The following is a 20,759-nucleotide window of genomic DNA, read 5'->3' as shown; positions in this document are numbered from 1 at the left end:
TTAATGGGTTTGGCTTTTGTTTGTTGAAGCGTGTAGCTGCAAAAGGTGGTATCATCAATTCCAATTTTTCCACAAATGTTTTTTTTTTCATTGCAGTACTTTGGTAGGCCAACAACCTGAGACAAGTTGAGTTTCAAAATGGTCCTCAAAATGGTTTAAACCAAAACCGGAAAAGTTACTTTAACTCGTATCTTTATGGCGACATATGTGAATTTTTCCTTATAAAATGCTTTTTGGAGACAGATACCTACTACATAATTCCTTATGGTTAAGCAATTATCTTTGGAAAATTATGGAGAAATTGCTTTAGTTTTTGGCTTGAAATTCTGACAAAATAATAAGGGGTGCAAGTTTGTTGGGTGAGGGGGCATGAAATACTTGTCACAATGTTTTTTTTTCCTTTGGCACTTGAAAATTCTATTGTGTTTGGATTATCTGTTATAGGTTGACATAGAGCAACTAAAGAAAGTTTATATGGAAGTTTTTCTTTTAAAATAAAGTTTATGAGTTGCAACTGGGTTTGGTAAGAAAGGAAATACCATATATACTTTTATATGTCAAGAAATTTAGTACAAAAATGAAGTTAAAAGTTGGGAGTCAACTAATACGCAAGGCAGAATTTCTGAAAATTTTCCCAAAACAATTCTTGGAAAGAAATATGAACATTTTCCCAGTTTTAGTCCAACCCAAACACGCTAAAGAAGTAAATGCTCAAATATTGCCCTATAATTTTACATGGTCAGACTGTGAAATAATAACAGAAAAAGACTACTATTCGAAAAGTTCGCTCACATTTTGTTATGGTACTTGGTAAATTTAGAAATGTCAGGATTAAACATATTGTATCAAAATAAAAATATTTAATTCAATCAGCAATTTATACATAATTAATTACACATAATTTTACATAAAAATGCTTACGAACTGTCTTGTGATAACTCATCAATCTGTACACCATATTTCAAACATTTTAATTCCAATGCTATTTTGTGCATGTTGACCAATTCCCGCATGGACTCTCTCAGCTCTTTGATTTCATTTTTTACTTCTTTCACTTCTGCGATCATAGTATTATGATTATGTGAATTGTACATATATCCAGACATGAGGGTTTTCTTATTTTGTAACAATGGCAGCCTGGTAGAATGAACTAAAAAAGTACAAAGGAAAGATTTCTTTTAAATGAGTGGAAAATCATACTTTCATGCACCCACAAATAATTTGCACTTCAGGGCCCAAATTTTCCAATAAGTAATTTTTAAAATTAGTTATTATTTATAGCACTTTTACCAAATGCAATGGGAACTAGTTTAGTTAGAGAAGTTTTTTGGCCTAACTGTATTGAAAACATTTTAAAAGTGACATGAAAAAATTATAACTGAAATAACATGGTGAAATTAACTCTTTATATAAGAAAAAAAAACTTCTCTTAACCATTTATTACTTGGCTTGGCTCTCTAAATTAAACTAGCATAAAATTCATGATGCATGTCAAATAAAATGATAAGTATATTTTGCTTTCATGATAAACATTTTAATAGTTACTTAAACAAAAAAGGAAAAAAAAACTTAAGTAAAAATACTACTTTTTTATTATATTTAAAATTTATGGTTATTATTATCATTATTATTTTTTTCATATTTATATATTTGAGTATTGATTTTTGCAGCTTCAATTTAAAAAAAATTAAAATACCTTGAACTTTCCAGGTTTTAAAGGAAATTTTAGATGTTCCCTGGATTTTCCCTGCTTTTGTGTTGATTTTTGAATTTCCTGTTTCTTCAGGTTTCCCTGAGGTGTGGCAACCCTGATGATTTTTTTTTGTCACAAAATAGGACAGTAAGCTAATCAAAAACAATAATATGAAAAGTCCTAATAATAGGGATCAAGACCTACAAAGAAGTTTTTGACCAATGTTCTCCTCTGAATTCATTTGTGCTCTTACTACACCTCAGACATGCAAGCTGAAATCTTAACCAGAAACACATAGATGATCTAAGGCCTGATCAATAATACAGTATAGAACCTCGATTTAAGGTTTTCCTAAATTTCAAGTTTTTTATTGCTGGTCCCAAATTTCTTCAATGCTGTTTTCCTGTACATTAAGTTAACACACTTTTTTTTACATTACATTAAGTTAACTAACTAATATCCTTAACTATTTACTGCATTCCTGCTCTTAACGTTTTTTTCCCAAAAAAATGCCAACTTGATTTTGCTTATTTTACAACAAAACAGGGTTTTTTTTTTTTTTTAAACTACAAACATGATTGAAGCCATGCTTTGTAACATCTTCCAACAACACATGAATGGGAAAAAATATCAATGCAATTAGAGGCATTGTACTAAATAAGCTTGCCTAGGAAAGTGTAACAGAAAACTTCATTGCCCATTGTTTCATTAATAGTATTTAATAAAAATTTTGTCAGCCTGTGTAACGTTTTTCCGTATATTATTTTTTCTCGTCAGTTCAACAAAAAACAAGTCGGGATTCTACTGTATAAATTATCAGCCAGCAGTTTATATAATTAACCACACTATTTACATTATAGAGGCTAGATGTGAAATTCTTAGTTTGAATATTGAAATTAGTTTTTCTTGTGTAAATAACATTAAGCCCCCTGAATTCATTTGCAAAAAGAAACTGATGTCGGGTACAGAGCAACATTTAAGAGTGTTGAGTCTCATTTATGTAGTCTTAAAGAACAAAAGTAAAACAACTTACTTTTTTTAAGAACATTTGTTTTTTCTTTTGATGAATCAAGTAATACCTTTGGCTGACACTAGGGAAAAAAATTAACACCATTATTATTGCTATTTATTTATTTAAAAATCACTAATCTACTATACTTGTTTTTAAAAGTCTGATCAAATGAAAAGTAACAGAAAAACAAAATACAACAAAAGCCCTCTTACGACTATTAACCTATACAAGTAATAAGTAAGAGTTGCTTGTAAACCATTCCAAACTCTTTTAAAATGTTTTTTTTTCCCTAATTTCAAGATTATAGAGCATTTAGCACTAACCAGCTGACGAAAAAAGGGACTTTTGAGGTCAAAACTAAATATTAAGGTACTTATAGGGACCTATCATAACAGACCAGTGGCAAATCCAGCAGAAGTTTTGGGGCCAAAACCCTCATAGAACTTTTGGTTTTAAACATATTGTCAATCCCTCCCTCACCCCCCCCCCCCCATACACAAACCACAACTCAATTAAACTTTTTGATTTACATTTAAATCACTACAATAGATGGACATAAGCTTCAGTCAGGCTGAGTCATGAGCTGTGATTTGATCTGCAAAACTGTCTATTCTTTTTATAATTAATAGTACATGTTTATTCAAAAAGAATGGTGGCAGAGGGGTGGGGGGTCATAAGGCTGCTGATTTGGGAATATTGGACCTACAGCTCTCTGGCGGAGCTTGAACAAAAGAGCGAGTTATAAAGCTTCAACTGGCTGCTGATAGATGTTTCTGCGTGTTATCCTATGTGTCCCACATGTCATATTATTCAGTTAATCAAAATGGTGATCAAGGGAGAGGTGATTTTATGAACCCCCTCTCCCTCCCCTCAGATCACCAGAGTTATTCGTCAGTAGCTTTATACCACTGCCACACATTGAGTCATTTTAAAATTGCAACACAATATTTTTAGCAAGGCTGCGGAGTCGGAAGGAAAATGGCCAACTCCGAGGTTTTAAAACGTCCGATTCCGGCTTTTTTATTTAATGTTTTATTTTTTCATTTTTCCTCCCTTATGGTAAGGGAACAAACCCCTGAACAGAGATTGAAATATTATTTCATTTTAGAGTAATTTTTGTGTTATATTTAATTGTACACCTAAGATGCATACAACGTTTGAAATTCAATTTGAAAATCAAATTTTCCAATACTTGCAATTGTAAAAGTGAGCTACTTAAAATTTACTTAAAAACCTCATTTTTTAAAAAGTTAAAGAGGATTAATTAGCTTCTCTTCAATATTTAATAAATAGATGTTGATCAAACCGCATGCTTTCAATTCTTGAAAGCTGTAACTTGAGAGAACAAAAGCGTTTTCGCCAAGTCAAAAAATCTTTCTTGAGAGGGGGCAGTCCGCCTTGGGTGACACCCCAAGTTAACTTTGGAGTTTATCTTAATATATAAAAATCTTCTGTGCAAATGTTTGTCACCATAAGGCTTTTAAACGGCTAGACCGATTTTGATCAATTTTTTTGTGTGTAATTAAGTTGTGGCAAGCATGGTTTTGAAGCGCGATATATCGAATCGGAAACATTTTTGTTAATTAATTAATTTAAACATTAGATGGTTATATCTCCCAAACGATTAATATTTATTTTAACCTATTGTTGAGGGAGAACTGAAATAAGTATTTAACTCGTTGCCAAAGGACAATAAGAAAGCCAGCTCCGCTTTTTGTAATGAAATTTCCTACTGTGATATGTCAATTGAGAATAGATAAAAGAGAGAGAGAGAGTGAAGCCTTCATTTCTTGAAAGCAACTATTTTGAGTCCCGAGATATATTTTAAAGTAAGGTACTGGAAGGTTCATGCAAAACATGCGTTCTGTCGTCATAATTGTGACCGGATCGGTGCTATAGGTTTTCCTAACCAAATGATCAGAAACTACTGTACCTAGCAGCATTTGTTTCTCGGCTCAAATCCATCTGAGTTTTGGCACCAATGTCCAGAATACTTTAAGGATTATCTAACTAAATCAGTACATTATTAAAGGAAAAGATGATGGAATTTAAAGACGAAACAAATTTTATTTTCGTCCAGATAAATTCCAACAGGGTAGTTCTGTACACAAAAGATCAGTGCAGTAGAAGATCATTATCTTTGATGGAAAAAACAAATTAGGCAATATATGAAGTTTTAAAAGTTTTCGTTCAAAAGATCGGACCGCTAATCAGTCGGAGTTAGCTTCGCTCACTGATCGGCTGGATTACAGTAACGTGGTAGCTTGGCGACTTTGGATACAATTAATAGAGTTGCGTGATCATTTGTTCACATTTTAAAGCTACTGTTAATGTAATTTATTGTATTTCTTGTTTATTTGGCAAAATATTTCAAATTGCAAAGAATTGTTTTCTTTTTAAAATAGTGTTTACTCATTTTAGTAGAAGAATGTGTTTATGTTACATCGGGAGGGGGGCTTCGCTTATTCAGAGAACTGTTTTTACCTTTATCATTTTTTTAAACAATATCCTTTAGATTGTTTTGTTCTTTTTCATATGGCGGACGTTGCAGCGGTATTTCCAGTTTATTCTAGATGGGTAGTTAGATTTTTAAACTTAATATCTGAGGACGCTTTTTATCCTTTGAGTATGGCTGAAGGAACAAACCATCAAGTACGGGAGAAAAAATAGTTAATAAAACTGTTCAATGGGCATTAGATAAATCAAGTTGTAATAAATATATGCATTCTGACACCATAGCAGCTTAAAACATGTTTTTACTTATTTTTTTTCAACAGAATGGTTCAAGCGCTTGATAGTTTATTGAATTTTTTAAACTTTTATATTTACAAAGTTTGAATAGAACAACGTCTGTCGAGTCCTCTAGTAAAAATATAAATACTTTAATTCTGAAAAATGTCCACAATAAATCTTACTTTATATTTCATCTATAAAATTTAAATGAAAATAGAGCACTTTATTTGTGGAGAGAGGCTGGGTATATGTATGCCTGGCCCAAATTTTACACAAAATGGGGCGGTGTACAGCTTTGTACAAATAGCTTTTACTATACCTATATTTCTTTTTTACTCAATTTTTAATTTAAATTTTTATTTACTGAGTTAGAATTAACCTAAACAAGATTTTAAATGTACAGTCAACTCCCGCTACAACGCGATTCGACTTACGCGAAATGGCTATAACGCGAAATTTTCAAGAAAAACGAATTTTAGAGCTGACGTGAATTTTTCACTCACAACACTAATTTTTTGGAAGGAAGTATCAGCTTCGTTATTGACTACTAAATATAGATTTCGTGAATGTTATCACATCCCTGTAAGCATCACTGACAGTCAAAGTTCACACCCCAAACTAGTCTAGTGCATCAAATAACCACTCTCGGCTTCTTTCATTTATTTATTTTTTTCATTCTAAATATAAAAGTTGATGAAATATAATGGCACCTTAGTGTCATTTTCATCTAAAGTTTTAGTTTGAGGGCTGTTTATAAGTGTCTTAAAGTATTTGATATGCTTTAAAAAATTTGTAGGCATGTGTTTTTCCACAACGCGAAATTTCGACTTACGCGAGGAATCTTGGAACGCATCCCTCGCGTAAGTCGGGACTCGACTGTAACTGCAATTATTGAGTGTTGTAAACAATAAGTCATATTCTTATTTTATTTCATACTTTTTAGTGAGAACCAAGTTTAAAGACAAAATATTTAAGTTTTAAAAAACGGATATATTTTATTGGATCTTTTGGATTTGCACTTTCATACCAACACTTATTTGAATTTACCGAACACCCTCACAAGCTTCCTCCGGAGCTAAGGGGAATGGCAGTGGCATAGCAAAGAGGGAGCGGTCCGCCCCAGGCGGCACTTTTCGAGGGGCGGCAAATTAACCCTTTTGATGTTGAAAAAATTAATGTATTTTTCAAACAAGGAATTTATGGTTTTAATCTGTTACTGCAGGCAAAAAGAAAATCTTTGAATTGTAGGACTTGTGTGTCACTACCAGAATAAAATTACTGTTATACAATACTTTCTGCTTTCTTTAAAAAAACATTAAAAAGTCTTTCTTGATAGCCTATTAGTACAATTCCTTGTTTTTTTTTTTTTTTTTTTTCGGAGAGGGCGTCAGTGGACAGTCATGGGACCAATGTTTTTTTCGACTAGAAGTTAACTCCAGGAGGAAGAAAACAATGAAGTTTTGTCATTTTTGTTATAAGAAAGAGTTAACACTGGATTTTAAGAAAGTTTCTTGAAAACCTCCTAAAAAAAACTTTTTTTTTTAACTTCAAGAAAATGGTGACAAGAGTAAGAATAGGAGGGGGAGGTGAAAAATGATATACAAAACAATTTATTGCTCATCACAGGGGTGGCTTTATATGTTTCAGGGTTTACTTTAATTTCTCATTTATTGCAAGAGTTCTCCATTTCAAAAGAAGTAATAGGGATTTCTTTTTTTTTTTCGCTTTTGAAAGTAGAAAATCTATCTGTCAACTTTGGATCACATGTTAGTCTATTCCTTATGGAAGGTAAGCGAATTTCATTTTTCAACATTTGGTTTGGTCCCCCAACTTGGCCAAGCCCCCATAGTCTAAAATTGTTTTTTAGCATATTCAGTTTCAAATAATTCCGGCTGGGAACCTCTCCCACCTCCACTCTGTAGTCTAACAGCATGAAAGATAGCTTCAAAATGTTTTTAAGAGGAAGAGCTCTCGAATCTTTCATCTCTTTTCCTGATATCACCAAAGATAGCTTAGAAATATGGTTTCAGATCTCAATGTTTAAAAATTTCTGGGTAGAGCCTCGAACCCAGTCTTTTCCTCTAATGCAGCAAACACAGCCAAAAAGTACATATTTAGGACTTTAATACTGAAAACTTTCCTAGAGAAAACTCCTACCCTCTGTTCTAAAGTCTCAACAAGCCTAAAATTACATTTTTAAAACTTTGATACTTCAATATCAATTTTTGAAAACAGTACTTGAACCTTGACTATGCTTATCACTATCTTTGATCCTAATGTGATCAAAGATAGCTTTAAATACATTTTTAGGACTTCAGTTTCAGGATTTTTCCGAGAAAGATACCTTAATCACCCTCCCCCCCTCATTTAACATCTCCAAAGAATCAAACTGTGTTTTGGAGACTTTAATTTTGGAAAATTTCCGTTGAAGGAAAGCCGAACTCCTCAGACATTTTCCTAACGTCCCCAAAGATAGCCTAAAATTTCCCTCATAGAAATTTTCGTGGATGTGAGAGCTTGCTAATTTTTCCTTCTCGAAGATAGCCTAAAATGGACTGAATGGACTGAAAGGATAAAGGATAAGGACCTAAAATGGACTGAAGAAAGATTTTAGAAGGGAAACCTCTCTCTGCCCCCTTTTGCTCCTAACATTATCAATATCAAACAAAGCCTAAAGTCGGGTGTCAATTACGGAAATTTTCCATGAGAGCCGCCTGGTTTCGCAACATTTTTGTTGCCTTTAGGTGTTAGGAACCCTTTAAAGTCACCAAAGAAAGGGTAGAATTGTGTTTTTGAGTCTTTGGTGCTGAATAGTTTTTAAAGGAAGAAGCCAAACCTTCCCCATTCCAGAAATCACCAAAGATACCCTTAAAATCGATTTCAATTAAAAAAATATTTTAGTAAGAAACTTCAGCTCCCCTCCCTTCCCTAATGCTTACAACTGCCAACCTGCTCTTTCCCTTCACTTTACCAAAAACTGCGTAAATTCTCGATTTTTTACGTAAATTTAGCAATTTTTTCTAAGTGTGCCCCCCCCTTCTTTTTTTTTCTTTTGTAAGTATTTAGAAAATAATTATCTCTTGTTTTTCTTTAATTAAATTTCTAGTTTCAATTTAAGCACCATTGAGTTTAATGTAGCTATTTCACAACAAAAGTGCGGTAAATTTCGGAACCACCCCATGCGGCAAACACTAGCTACGCCACTGCCGACTGGCTCAAGAGATACATTCCTTATTCCATTTTATAACTGAGATAGAAGTAATGAAGTATGAAGTAAAAAGGGGGCACTTGAAACTAGCGCAAGAACTGAGACCTCAGGTCTATTGTACTATCCCCGCTTAGACTACTAAAGGAGCCCAGTAACAGAAATAAATCTCAGCAGTAGCCTAACCGAAATTCTAGGCAGTTCCCAGGGATCTACAGTGGTATCCCAAGTGCTCAAATCTTTGCACAGAGTAGAAGTCACATTCACATGAATTGAGCTTTCATCAGCCATATGACATCCTCTACACGAAGGATTGTCGGTAACACCCATCAGATTAAGATGCCTATTAAGAGAGCAGTGTCCAGTTAGTCACCCAACAGACTTCTTGATCTCATTCCTACTCAAGTTAAGCAGTTCCTTGGATCTAAGCCAGGGAGGCTGCTGGTTCAGAGTGTTGGCCTGTCTTTGAGAGTCGGACTGAAGCCACAGGCCAAGATAGAAGTAAAAATTATACTATTATTTTTATATGAGAGTGATTACTTTGAAAATGTTAGGCAACAAAACCGTTTGCTGACAGTTGCTATTAGTTAAAGAGAATCAAAAAACAAGCAAACTAGGAGACAGCGTAGATAGCTATTACAGAAATTTTGATAAACAATCAAGCCAGCTGGTTGCCAATGCCAGTTATTTTTTTATTAGTACGCCTTTATACATGTAATCGAACTAATTGGTAATCGGTTTTTTAAAAACTGCAAGGAGAGTCGGTGAATATTGACACCAGCAAAAAATTGTTTACAATGTAAATTCTTACCTATGGAAATTGGTTTGTATGATTTGGAATAAACCAAAAACATTGCTGATTTTTTTTCAGATTTATAAATATATGTCCTTGAAAGCAAACATTAAATTTAAAACTCTGTGATTATTTGTCTTCCACATGTAGTACCATTAATTGCTGCATTAATTTATTTTTAATTTTACGGACAGAAGCTCAGCTTTTTACATTTTGCTTTAACTTGGATTTTCGGAAGCCATTTGTGCAAATCAGAGCTCATATGATTGGAATTTTATTTTCACGAAACACTAATTTAGATCATTCTTGTGAAAAGGGTATGGTTTTTTTTTTTTAAACATTACATTCCAAGTGGTATGGAAAGTTTCCATCAAAAATCATGAAAATGCATGGAACATGGATTTAAATACACTTAATGTAGCATATTACCTAAAAAATCAATTGAAAGCAACTTTATTCGTTTGAGGAAGAGAAACTTCATTGAAAATACATATGTGGAAATTAGGTAGTCCCTGATGTTCATTACCTCCCCTCCCCCCCCCCCCCCCCGTTTATCGTCACTATTTGTTATAGATTGCACTACGTTGCTGATTTATAAGTACAGTGAAACCTGTGTAAGTTGACCACTTGCGGTGCAGTACTTTGGTGGTCAACTTAGACAGGTGGTCAACTTATAAAGGGGGTAAGGATTTTTTTTTTTTTTTTCATTTCTTGCACCATGTATTCATTTTTTGACTGATTGACACTTACTCTTTCCGTTCAACTCACTTTCATTGTTTAACATTACTTTGAAACAATAATTTAAAATGTTATTCAAATATTTTTAGAGGTTATTTTCTCAAAATGACGTATAATGTGTCATGTAAATTTAAAATTTCAGTAAATTGTTTTTAAAAAAAATCATTGTTTATAAAAAGTTATTTGATATTAATAGTTCCTAAAAATTCATAGCTAATCAAATATAACAAATTTTTCACTTATTTTTTTTTCTCATATACATTTAATACATTTATAACCATGATGATCCATTTTTCAACAAAATAACTCCTTATTGAAGTTTGGCGCACTTATTAGACACTAGTTTTGAAATTCCATATGTGTAAGCTAATTTTCTCTGGATTTCTCCCTTTTCAATTAATTTTAATATTTCATACTTTTTATCAATCAACTGTTCAACGAACTTTCTTTTTGAAGCCATTTTATGTAAAACTATAACACAAAGAGCAACAAGCTGGACTCGCATAGTTCTAAAAGGCAGTTGAAAATGAAAACGTCCTATTTCTTAATCCCTTGCACCAGAAATACTGCAATGCAAGTAACTTTTACTCTAGCACAAATTCCAGTGTTGCCACAAAATATTGTAACTGGAAAAAAATAGTCCGTACTTTTCCACTGACACATGTTTTCATTGCACAGAGAGCACAAAAGGTAATCTCAAATAGAACAGCAAAAGAAAAACAAGTTTGGAGAATAAAAGGGTTCTTAGTAGTTTTCCAATGTGGTTAAACTTACAAGGAGGTTTGGTTATGCTGCTGTTTTATTTAGTAGGTAAAATGCTGGTCTGGCATCAAAAATATTCTTGGAAAGCTATTAAAAAAATAATAATAAAATAAAATAATTTGCCAAATTAAGTTTTAAAAAATAAACCAAGTGGTCAACTTACAAAGGGTTTTTTACAATACTCCAAACCAAATTTGGGGTACATTAGTGGTCAAGATAGACAGGTGGTCAAGATAGAAAGGTGGTCAAGTTACAGAGGTTTTCCTTCATTATACAAGATAGGACTAATTCCGTTCCTGACAAAAGCGGTCAACATAGACAGGTGGTCAACTTACAAAGGTGGTCAACTTTACAGGTTTTACTGTACTAACAAAAATATTAAAATGTATTGTGTGTAAAGAATATAGCAGTTCAATTTTTATTCTTCCCAATAATCTTAGACTCATTTAAGTACTAGGAGCAGGGTTGCCAGATTTAAGAACAGTAGATACGGGACAGGCTTCTAGGAAAGAAGGGAGGGGGGGAGATATTTTTGAGGTTGAGGGTAAATATTGGATATGGTGTATTTTTAAGGGGTGCTTTCCGACGTAGAACGTCTCTTCATAATAAATCTGAAAAATTCAATCTTAAACCTACAAAATGTCGCCGATCAAAATATAAAATCGTTTTTATTGCGATTGACGAAGCACGCTCAGAGATGTTCCAACATTAGTCAATGAGCAAAGAGGAAGCAATCAAGCAATCATTCGGCTCCTCATTGTCTACGGCCAAAAAAAAAACTAAAATAATTTCTGCGGTTGCTGCCACATGATTTTCTTATCGCTCTTTATTTCACATTTGTTGTTTTGCTTTATTTTGTTCCGTTAAAATAATGTCTCGTTGTGTGAAATATTGTTATTAGCTAGAATACGGGACTGTCCCTTGAAATCTGGGACGTCTGGCAACCCTGACTAGGAGCCAAAATATTCTTCGATAAAAAAAGGACAACGCAGCAACAGGTAAAGGAAGAAGAAACTTGGAACTAGAAAGGAGCTCTGCAAAATGTAATGTCTTTTCACAATAATAGTAAATAATCTTTGTTATCAGAGAAACTTTTACGGCCCTACAAACATATTTCACGCAATTAAAATTTAAAATATGTGTCAAAACGTTGCATATTTTTATGCTTTGTATCTTCTTTTATATTTAACACATTGAAAATATTGAAGGGGGGATTTGAATTTTTTAAATATTAGATTTGATTATGTTTTCAATTAAAAATTTCAAACAATAAAGTTCAAAAAAACAAAATATTAATATGTCCTCTCCTCCATCTCATCCTTAGAAAGTTATTTAACCCTTAACAGGGGAGGTGCAGTCTCACAGACCTCTCTAAAGTTCATCTGATTACCCTCATTTTATTTTCAGTCCGAAAGAATGGTTTTTCCTATTAGCTTTTTGTTTTGTGACCTTGAACACTCCTTGCTTATCAGTACCTTTAGGGAAGTGCATCTGGTTTAAATTTCATTGCATTCTTTAGAAGTGGTCTGTGACACCGCACCTCCCCTTCAGTGTTACAATTTTCGGCAGTAGTAGACATCGCTCTTAATGTTAAAACCGCGGATATAGGTTCGTTTATCTTATCCGCGTTATGCCCAAGAGATGCAAAATATTCTAGATGAGGTTGAGAGTTGTTCGAAATGTTCACAAAGGTTATGCAACAATGTTCTAAATACAATGAAGGCTGAATTATTCCTCGAAATACGACGCAAAATACTAATTGTTAAAGAGCTGTCAAAATGTTTCCGTAACCGTACAAAAATGTTCTGTATATATTAAAGAACAACAATGAAATCATTGATAAATAATTGTATCATTTTTATTTCGAGTTGTTAATAATTTAAGGCAGCATATGATTTTCTCGAAAAATCTTAAGACTCTAGCAAAATTTCATCAGAAAAGGTATATTTCGATTCAAAGTTCAAAGATAAATTTTTCCCCTGTGCTAATAAAAGTTCAAAGAACATCTAAGAGAAATTACAGGAATGTATGTTCATTACACAATTTGAAAAAAATTCTAAATAGAGCAGTCACGAGACCTCACGTCCCCTGTTACGTCCTACTTTTTCACCTCCCCTGTAACAGGTTAATAGAGTTCATCACTTTTTTATAGTTTTAACTGTTTCAGTATATTTCACTCCCTCAAGAATATAACAACAAAACGCAGCAGACTACAGAAATATGAAACTTAAACAAATAAAGAATGTTTACCTTGTCTATTTTAAAACCAAGCTGAGCAGATTTTATTTCTTCATCATCATCTGAAAAGTAATGGTTTGATCACAAGACAAGGTAAAATGCTATGATATCACAATTTCACAACACTGAATAATAATTAACCAGCACTTACTTGACAATGGTTTGCAGCGGACTATCATTATATTTTCATTATTTAAATCATTCATGTCCTATAATTAAGCATTCTTCTTAGTATTTTGTTTTGTCACAGCAAAATTTCTTAAGAAAAAGATTTAAATAAATATACTACCTGTTGCTTTTCTGACTTGGTGTCCAAGTCTGTTTCGGTTATATTTGACTGAACATCATTTGAAATTAGTTTTAAAGCTCTTTCTTCATGGGGTGTTAACCTCAAGCATCGAGGGGTTAAGCATTTAGATTCATCACCAGCAATACTTTTCTTCAAAGCCAATTTTTCTACTTTACTTTTCACTCTACTTTTAAAATCAGCCCACTTTCTTTTGATTTCAAAGGCTGATCTTGCTGGTCCCATACCTAAAGAAATAGGCAACTAAATTATAATTGAAATCATTTACATTGGGAAAAAACTCTTGGTTAAATTAGTAAAGGGGCATTCCAAGGTATTTGGCTGTTACGGACTCTACACTTCATAAGGATGTTTTAGCCTCCTACTCATGATTAGTGCAAATAGTAAAGTTAAACTCAGTTTATCTATAATACATTTAAGCATCAAAATATTTTTTAAAAAGGTAAAAAATATTTTTTACGGAATTATTTACTAAAGAACTGCACGTTTATGAACATGTTACGGACTCTACATATTTGTCACGTTCGAGTATTGTTTGAATTATTGTTTATATACTCTAAACAACTACTAACTCATTGTTCAATAGTTACAATGATAGAATCAACTGTTATGGCTATTTTCTTAATCATATATGTGAGGGGAGCCCACCTGGGAGGGGGACATGCCGCAGACTGTGCCATTGAAGATTATTTAGGGTGTGTTTTCAGGGGTATTTTTCTCATTTTTGGGGGGAAGCTTTTGATATTACGGGGGAGGGGGTCTGTGGGATATTTAGGGGAGATGCATCCAAGCTCTAGGGGGTGGGGGGGGGGGGTACCAGATTGAAGGTGGCCTCTTGTTGGAACAGACCTAGTGATATGTTGATTTCTTCAGTCTTGAATTTGATATTAGAAAAGATAGGTTTTAATGAAAATTTCACTAACAATTCAACTTTTATAGTAGAACCTTGGTTATCTGAAGTGATCAATACCGGACCATCTTCGGTAAGTCGAAATTTCAGGATAACTTTTAGGGGGGGGGGCAGGACATGTTAGGAACAAGATGCTTTTAAGCCAATACTTTTTAAATTGCATTTTTAAAGGTAAGTTAAATTTTCTGTTAATTCAATTTAAAAAGGCAACATTTTTTGCTTCAGGAATCACATATATTTTTAAGCAACAAAATTTTGTTTATTTCCGGTTTAAATAATTGCATTTAATTAATTAAATGTATGATCAGTCTCAGTCATGTATGGCACGAAAGATCTTACATTTTTGTTTAATGGCCCTAATATTAATGTACGAAATGGCATCTGACATGCCTTACTTTGTTCCTTTATTTTAACGTGAAAGTGATTTTTTTCTTTTTTTTGTACAATATGTACTCGTATTTTATACTGAAAATTTTTCAAATGTCACACTGGAAATATACTGAAATTCGGGATCACCAGATCAGTCAATCTCCCATAAGATAATAGGGTAAATTGGGACTCGTTAGACCGGCCTTGATAATTTTTTTTTTTTTTAAATTTACGACCAACAAAAATTAGCGCATATAGTTCTACAATTCCTATGATGAAATCATATTGTACAGTTATTTTGAACAAATTTCAGAAACTGTTATTTTGGTAGTGCTACTTTTGATTAACTCTCATAACTAAGCAACTTTATTTTTTTAAATGGTTTTCATGAAGAATGAAGCAATAAATTGAATTCCTCTCCTAAAATAAGTTTTAATTCTTAAGTATTAGTAGTTTATTTTTTGTTGTAAGGAAAAAAATCAGGACAACTTTTTTAGACCAAGAACCTGGGGTATGTTACTTCACTTTTAGAAAACACACAAAAACTTTTAGAACAATTAAAAAAGCAATACTCCAGTATTAGCAATAGTGAAGTTGCTAAAAACACAAATTGTGCTGATTGTTGAAAAAGTGTAACAGTAGATGTTGGCCAATTTTAATTATATTGATCTTTAAACTTTGGTTTTTGATTCTAATCATAAAACATTTGTTTGGTACAAATGTTGGATAATATTTAACATTAAAATTGTAATAGAAGTTGATTTTGTAATGTGGGGACCCCGGGACTGTGGCAGGTTGGTTCACTTCACAAAGTTCTCTTAAAATATTGATGAGGGAAAAAGGTAATGAATTGAAAATTTTCTGGGATGATGAGAAATATTTAACTCATGGTAGAAAATAAAACTACGAGTTGAATTTTATGATAAGATAAAAAAAAAAGAAGAAAAGTAGAGAGCCAGACCAATGTGCCCTGACTCCCCCTATACACTTACTTGTTCAGTCAAAATTCTTCTAAAAGTCAAAGTTTTTTTTAAAGTATAAGTTGTAATTTCCTTTAAAGGGCTACTTTTTTTTTTCTTGTGCAGGCTGTTCAAACATTTTGGTAAAGAAAGAGCTGTGTTGAAACAGTTGCCAAATGTAGAGTCTGTAACGTCTTGTAGAATCCGTAACCAAATTCAGAAAATTAATTAAAAATACCGAATTTAAATAATAATGAAACTTAGTTTAGAATATTGTAACACCATAGGTGAAGTTAGAAAACATTCAATTCAGTGATATAAAATGCATAAATAAAAATGTTAACAAAACTTTTCTTCTAATTATTGTTACGGACTCTACAATCACCATTTTCACAATTTATAATTTTTTAAACGAATGCACTTTTTGATTAAAATTATTATATGTATTAGAGATAATCCTTTACTTTATTTGTCCCAAGCACCAGTTCTGGCTTTGAATTCTGTTCAAGTCACTATTGAAGAAAAATTCAATGTAGAGTCTGTAACGTTAAAAGTTGTATTTTTGATGTTTTGATTGCGATTACATGGATAATATGAAGTAAATAAAGAAAAAAATATCATATGCATGTCTTTTGGAATGTGCTTTTTTAATATAGATAAAAAGTTTAACCTTTTAACAAGTTTTGTTATGGACACCCCTATTTCACAAATACCTTGGAATGACCCTAAAGTAAAATAAATGAAAATATTCTTACACTCAGTGTTAGAAATAAACGATCGTTAGTTGCAATTTGAGATGAAAATTTTGATTTAATGCCTAAATTTCCAAGCCCAGGCGTTAAATTTAATGCCTAAAGTTTTGATCATATTAAAGCTTTTTTTCTCAACTCAATACAGGCCATTTCACAGCATTTTGTCCAAATTTAGAGTCTGCAACATTACCTTTTTTGCCATAATCATTTAATTTACTGTTTGATTAGCACATTGTTTTATTTTGAGTTTATATATTGGTAGGATTAACTCATAATAAAATTTTATGCTAATCAAACAGCAAATTAAACAGTTATGAAAAAAATAGTGTCATGTTGCAGAGTCTACATTTGGTCAAAATATTGTAAAATAGCCCTACAATTCAGACTATAAATTGGCTTGAAATCAATCGAGTAAAGAATTTATACAAGTAATTGGGAAATACAATCTATTTTGTCTTTTTAAAAAATTTTCTTCTTAATATTTTAGAGATATTTTAAAATTTGTTATGGGCAATATGTGGAAATTGTACTCACTATAAACTTTATGATATGTATGTATTTGATTCATTAAAAATGATACTAAGATTTAGGCACCCACATGCAAAATTTTAAGAGGGGGCTCAGATATTTTCCCCATGTGTGGTTTAGCAAGATATTTTCCCTATGGAAACCGATTTCAATAGTACAGGTTAGAGTTATTAAAATTTGATATTTTTAATAACTTAATTCATTAATGGCTGGAGAAGAGATGGTTATATATTTTTGAAAAAAAAAAAATACTAAAAACAAGGAAGTTATAATTTGTTAGGGGGGGGGGAGCTTGAGAACCACTTGCTCCCCATGTGGGCGCCCATGTACCAAAATGTCTCATTTTGACCTCTACAAATTTATCTTAGGCATTGTCATGATGCCTAAATTTAAAATCCTATTTCTAACCTTGATTTTAATGTACAGTCAGTCATTCAAAATTTTCTTATACAGAGAGGCAGAAATATGAGCCATTATACAAGATGTCCGAAAAGTTTGACACATTTAAAAAATTCATAGAAAAGCAGCAAATTGTCGTATCAAGATGTGGTTTACGGCATAGTACTTCAAAGGTTCAAGATTTTTTTTTATGAGTCTCAAAAAAGAAAAAAGTGCAATTATGAGTAATTTACATTGATGGGTAAGTATCCTCAAAGTAAGGAAAAAATTTTTTTTACTGTGACAATACAGCAATTACTTACAGTTATTATAACCTTTCTTTTTCTCCTTTTTTTTTACGATGTCATGAAAACGTTTTGAAGCTATGAAGGTGGGATGCGCTGATAAGCAAATTGGCTGGAATAATTGGCCGAGCCAAATAATGATCAGTATGACTCTTTTCAAAACTACCAATTTCTCCATCATATTTTATATCTAATAACTTTGACTTTAGAAAGTTTTCAAGGCAGGTCCGACAAGAGGCCCATCTGCCTAGTTAGAAATTAGGGGCACAGCTTTGGATCAAAGTTGTTTTTAATTATTTGGGTAGATGGAGGGGAGTGGGCAGGTCCGTCATTAAAGGGGTTGGGGAGGGGAATCAATCTCCCCCTTGAAAAATTTATGTTTTTACATTGATCTCTTAAATGGCAAGCCTGCTTTTGAAGGTCTTAGTATACATGTCTCCATTTGATATTTCAATCGTTCTTTTGATAAACATCGTTTGGAGGGAATAGAAAAAAATATCGTAAAACTGAAGTGTGATTTGCATTCTTTGCATGATTGTTGCAGTTAATAATGAAATATACATACACTTTGTTTCAGCTTAATTTTGAAGGAAAATTGCATTGATGGTTTCAAGAAAATATATAAAAATCTAAACAAATGTATTAATAACTTTATAATACCTTACCGATAGCATTCACAGCATCAGCAATCTCTTTCCAAGCTAATTTCTGTTCTTTAATTGTACCATAACCAGGTCCAAATTTTCCAGAAGCTAATTCCGGTCTTTCTTCTAAATGTTGCAGAATAGCTTCCAGTTCTTCAACAGAATAATTCTGAGCTCTTGTCTTCTGCATTGTACAAATGTCAATTTTGTATTTGTTCATTATTTACTTTTGTTTACAACTGAACACAATCGGGGATCGGGGCCTTCGCTCGATCGCTCGATCCGCTCTGACTCTGACGTCATATCCATGCAATATCCGAATACATCAGTCGTGCTGCCATCTAGTGCCTAATTTTGTAAATAGTCAAAGTGAATTAATTTTTTTTAAATAAAAAAATAGCGCGCCAGGCAAAATCCTTCGTTCGAGTCCGTGGACCAGAATTTTAGGAGCATAAAATGAGATAAATTTCTCACTTTCTTTCCTTTTTTTGATTTAACTAACTTCGAAAATAAGCAGATTTTAAAGTGAGAGGGACACCAAGTTTTACCAGAACCTGGGCATCACTTCGGCTTGATCAGGTCCTGATTAGCGCAACAATAATTCACCATTTGTGAGATTGCTTAAAACAATCCTTAAAGTAGAATTAGCGATATGTGTAATATGTGTGTTAAAACCAAAACTCATTTGTTGGGGATGGTTGGACCACCTAGATGCTCCGCTGGGAATAACTGACATTAATTTTTCTCATTGCTTCATAAAAAGAAAAACAAACTACCTTTTTTCATCTAAATGCGAAGCCATATTTGAGTAATAAACAAAAAATATTGAATTAATTCATTAATTCTTGATGATTTATGAAGCAAAATAAAACTCACGTGTAACGAGAAAGAGGGCAGTGAGAGGTAACTGCCCCTCCCTAGACAAGGCAGTTTTCATTTATCCAATATACAAAAGTAACAACCTGCAACAGGATCTGGGCACAGCTAGACTGGTCCTGTCTCCTGCTGACTCTAATTGTTCATGTAGGATATACCTGTATGTAGAAATGTTAGGCAACTGGACAAATGTTAGTCCCTACACCCCATGGGTGCAAGTTAGGTGATGTGTTCAGGACGGAAAATATTTCCAACTCCCCCCCTCCCCGCATGTGGGCTTAAGGAAAAATTTATGAGTATAAATGTTGTAGATTTTAACAACGTGGATCTGTTTTGGAATCTGTGTTTGATTTGAATTTTAAGCCTTTAAATTGTAATATTTAAACGTTTTGATATCGTAATTCCAAAAAACCTAAAAATCGTCAATAATGGAGGGTCTGATTTTTTTCAAATTGAAATCCAAAAAAATGCTATGATAGGCCCTTATGGTAAAGTTCAAGGTAAGGAGGGGTTCAGAGACTCTTTTTTTTACATCAATTATTTCGAACTGATAGTCCTAAAATCACAATATTGGGCAACCTTCAAAAGTATAAGAGAAAAGGGGGGGGGGGGGTGCTCTGGGCTCAACCTGAAATTGAAGCTTTAAAAGCGAAATTGTACTCAATCTTTCAAAACGTTTATACGGTTTTTGAACCCACTATCGAAGGGATGGAGTTCAGGAACTCTCCTTCAGCAATATTTCGAAATTGAAGTTCCAAAAACGCAATTTTAGACGGTGTTGGATAATGTTAGGGGTAAAAGCGTTTTCACTTTTGTAACATAAATCAGTTCTGATCGGAAAGTCTACCCAAAGTAACGCCAATAAACCAGAAAAGAAAGAAAGGTGGGGGAAGGGCATGGCCGACTAATGATAATAAACTGGCACCATTCCCCCACATAGTTTTTGAAAAATAATTCTTTTATATAGCAGAGGTGGTGAAATAGCAATAAAAAATCGCTTCAGTGAAGTAGATATATTTTTTAAACAAGGTACACTTTCCAATATTCTTTAATTTAAAAAAGAAATAGGGGAACACAATCCTAACCCCAGGCAGGGTCCCCGAATCACATCCCTCTTAAGGCACTCAAATATAGCCTAAAGTGGCGCTTTAAATATTTCAGCATCAAAAAAATTTTTGGAAGAGAACTCCCGAAACCCTTCCACTGAGTTCACCACAATAGGGAAGTTTTCGATTTTTCGATTTTATTTTTATATGATAGAGTAACATGTATGAACATCATAGGTGAAAAAATTTTTGCGATACGATAAGTAGTTTTTTTTTAAAATTAATTTTTAAAGTTCAAACGCCTGTGACGTCAGATGGCATAGGAAGTGACGTCCGATAGGAGAGAAACGCTAGCGAACCGGTTCCCATGTCATGGGAGAAATCGAAGAACGTGCATTCGACTTCGAAGATGAAACGTAAAAGGCTTATCTCCTCGCGTTTCTGGAACATTAAACCTCTCATCCTCTCGGAAATATTCGAATATCACCATTGATATTATTTGAGAAAGATT

General features: G+C 33.0%; 1 protein-coding gene across 1 annotated transcript; it reads right to left on the bottom strand.

The window, feature by feature from the left end:
- Positions 1-855: 855 nt before the first annotated feature.
- LOC129226449 (myb/SANT-like DNA-binding domain-containing protein 4) lies at positions 856-18,597 on the bottom strand. The gene is made up of 6 exons (XM_054861054.1): positions 18,348-18,597; positions 13,464-13,708; positions 13,326-13,383; positions 13,187-13,236; positions 2,727-2,784; positions 856-1,150 (listed from the first exon to the last, which is right to left on the bottom strand). Exons 1-6 carry the CDS (start codon positions 18,544-18,546, stop codon positions 918-920), a joined length of 843 nt encoding a protein of 280 aa, XP_054717029.1. The 5' UTR covers positions 18,547-18,597; the 3' UTR covers positions 856-917.
- Positions 18,598-20,759: the final 2,162 nt, after the last annotated feature.

The sequence above is a fragment of the Uloborus diversus genome, chromosome 7 (assembly GCF_026930045.1).
Source record: "Uloborus diversus isolate 005 chromosome 7, Udiv.v.3.1, whole genome shotgun sequence".
In the NCBI taxonomy this organism is placed as follows: Eukaryota; Metazoa; Arthropoda; class Arachnida; order Araneae; family Uloboridae; genus Uloborus; species Uloborus diversus.
The sequence above is the reverse complement of the archived record's forward strand: the minus strand, read 5'-3'. Positions and strand labels throughout refer to the sequence as shown.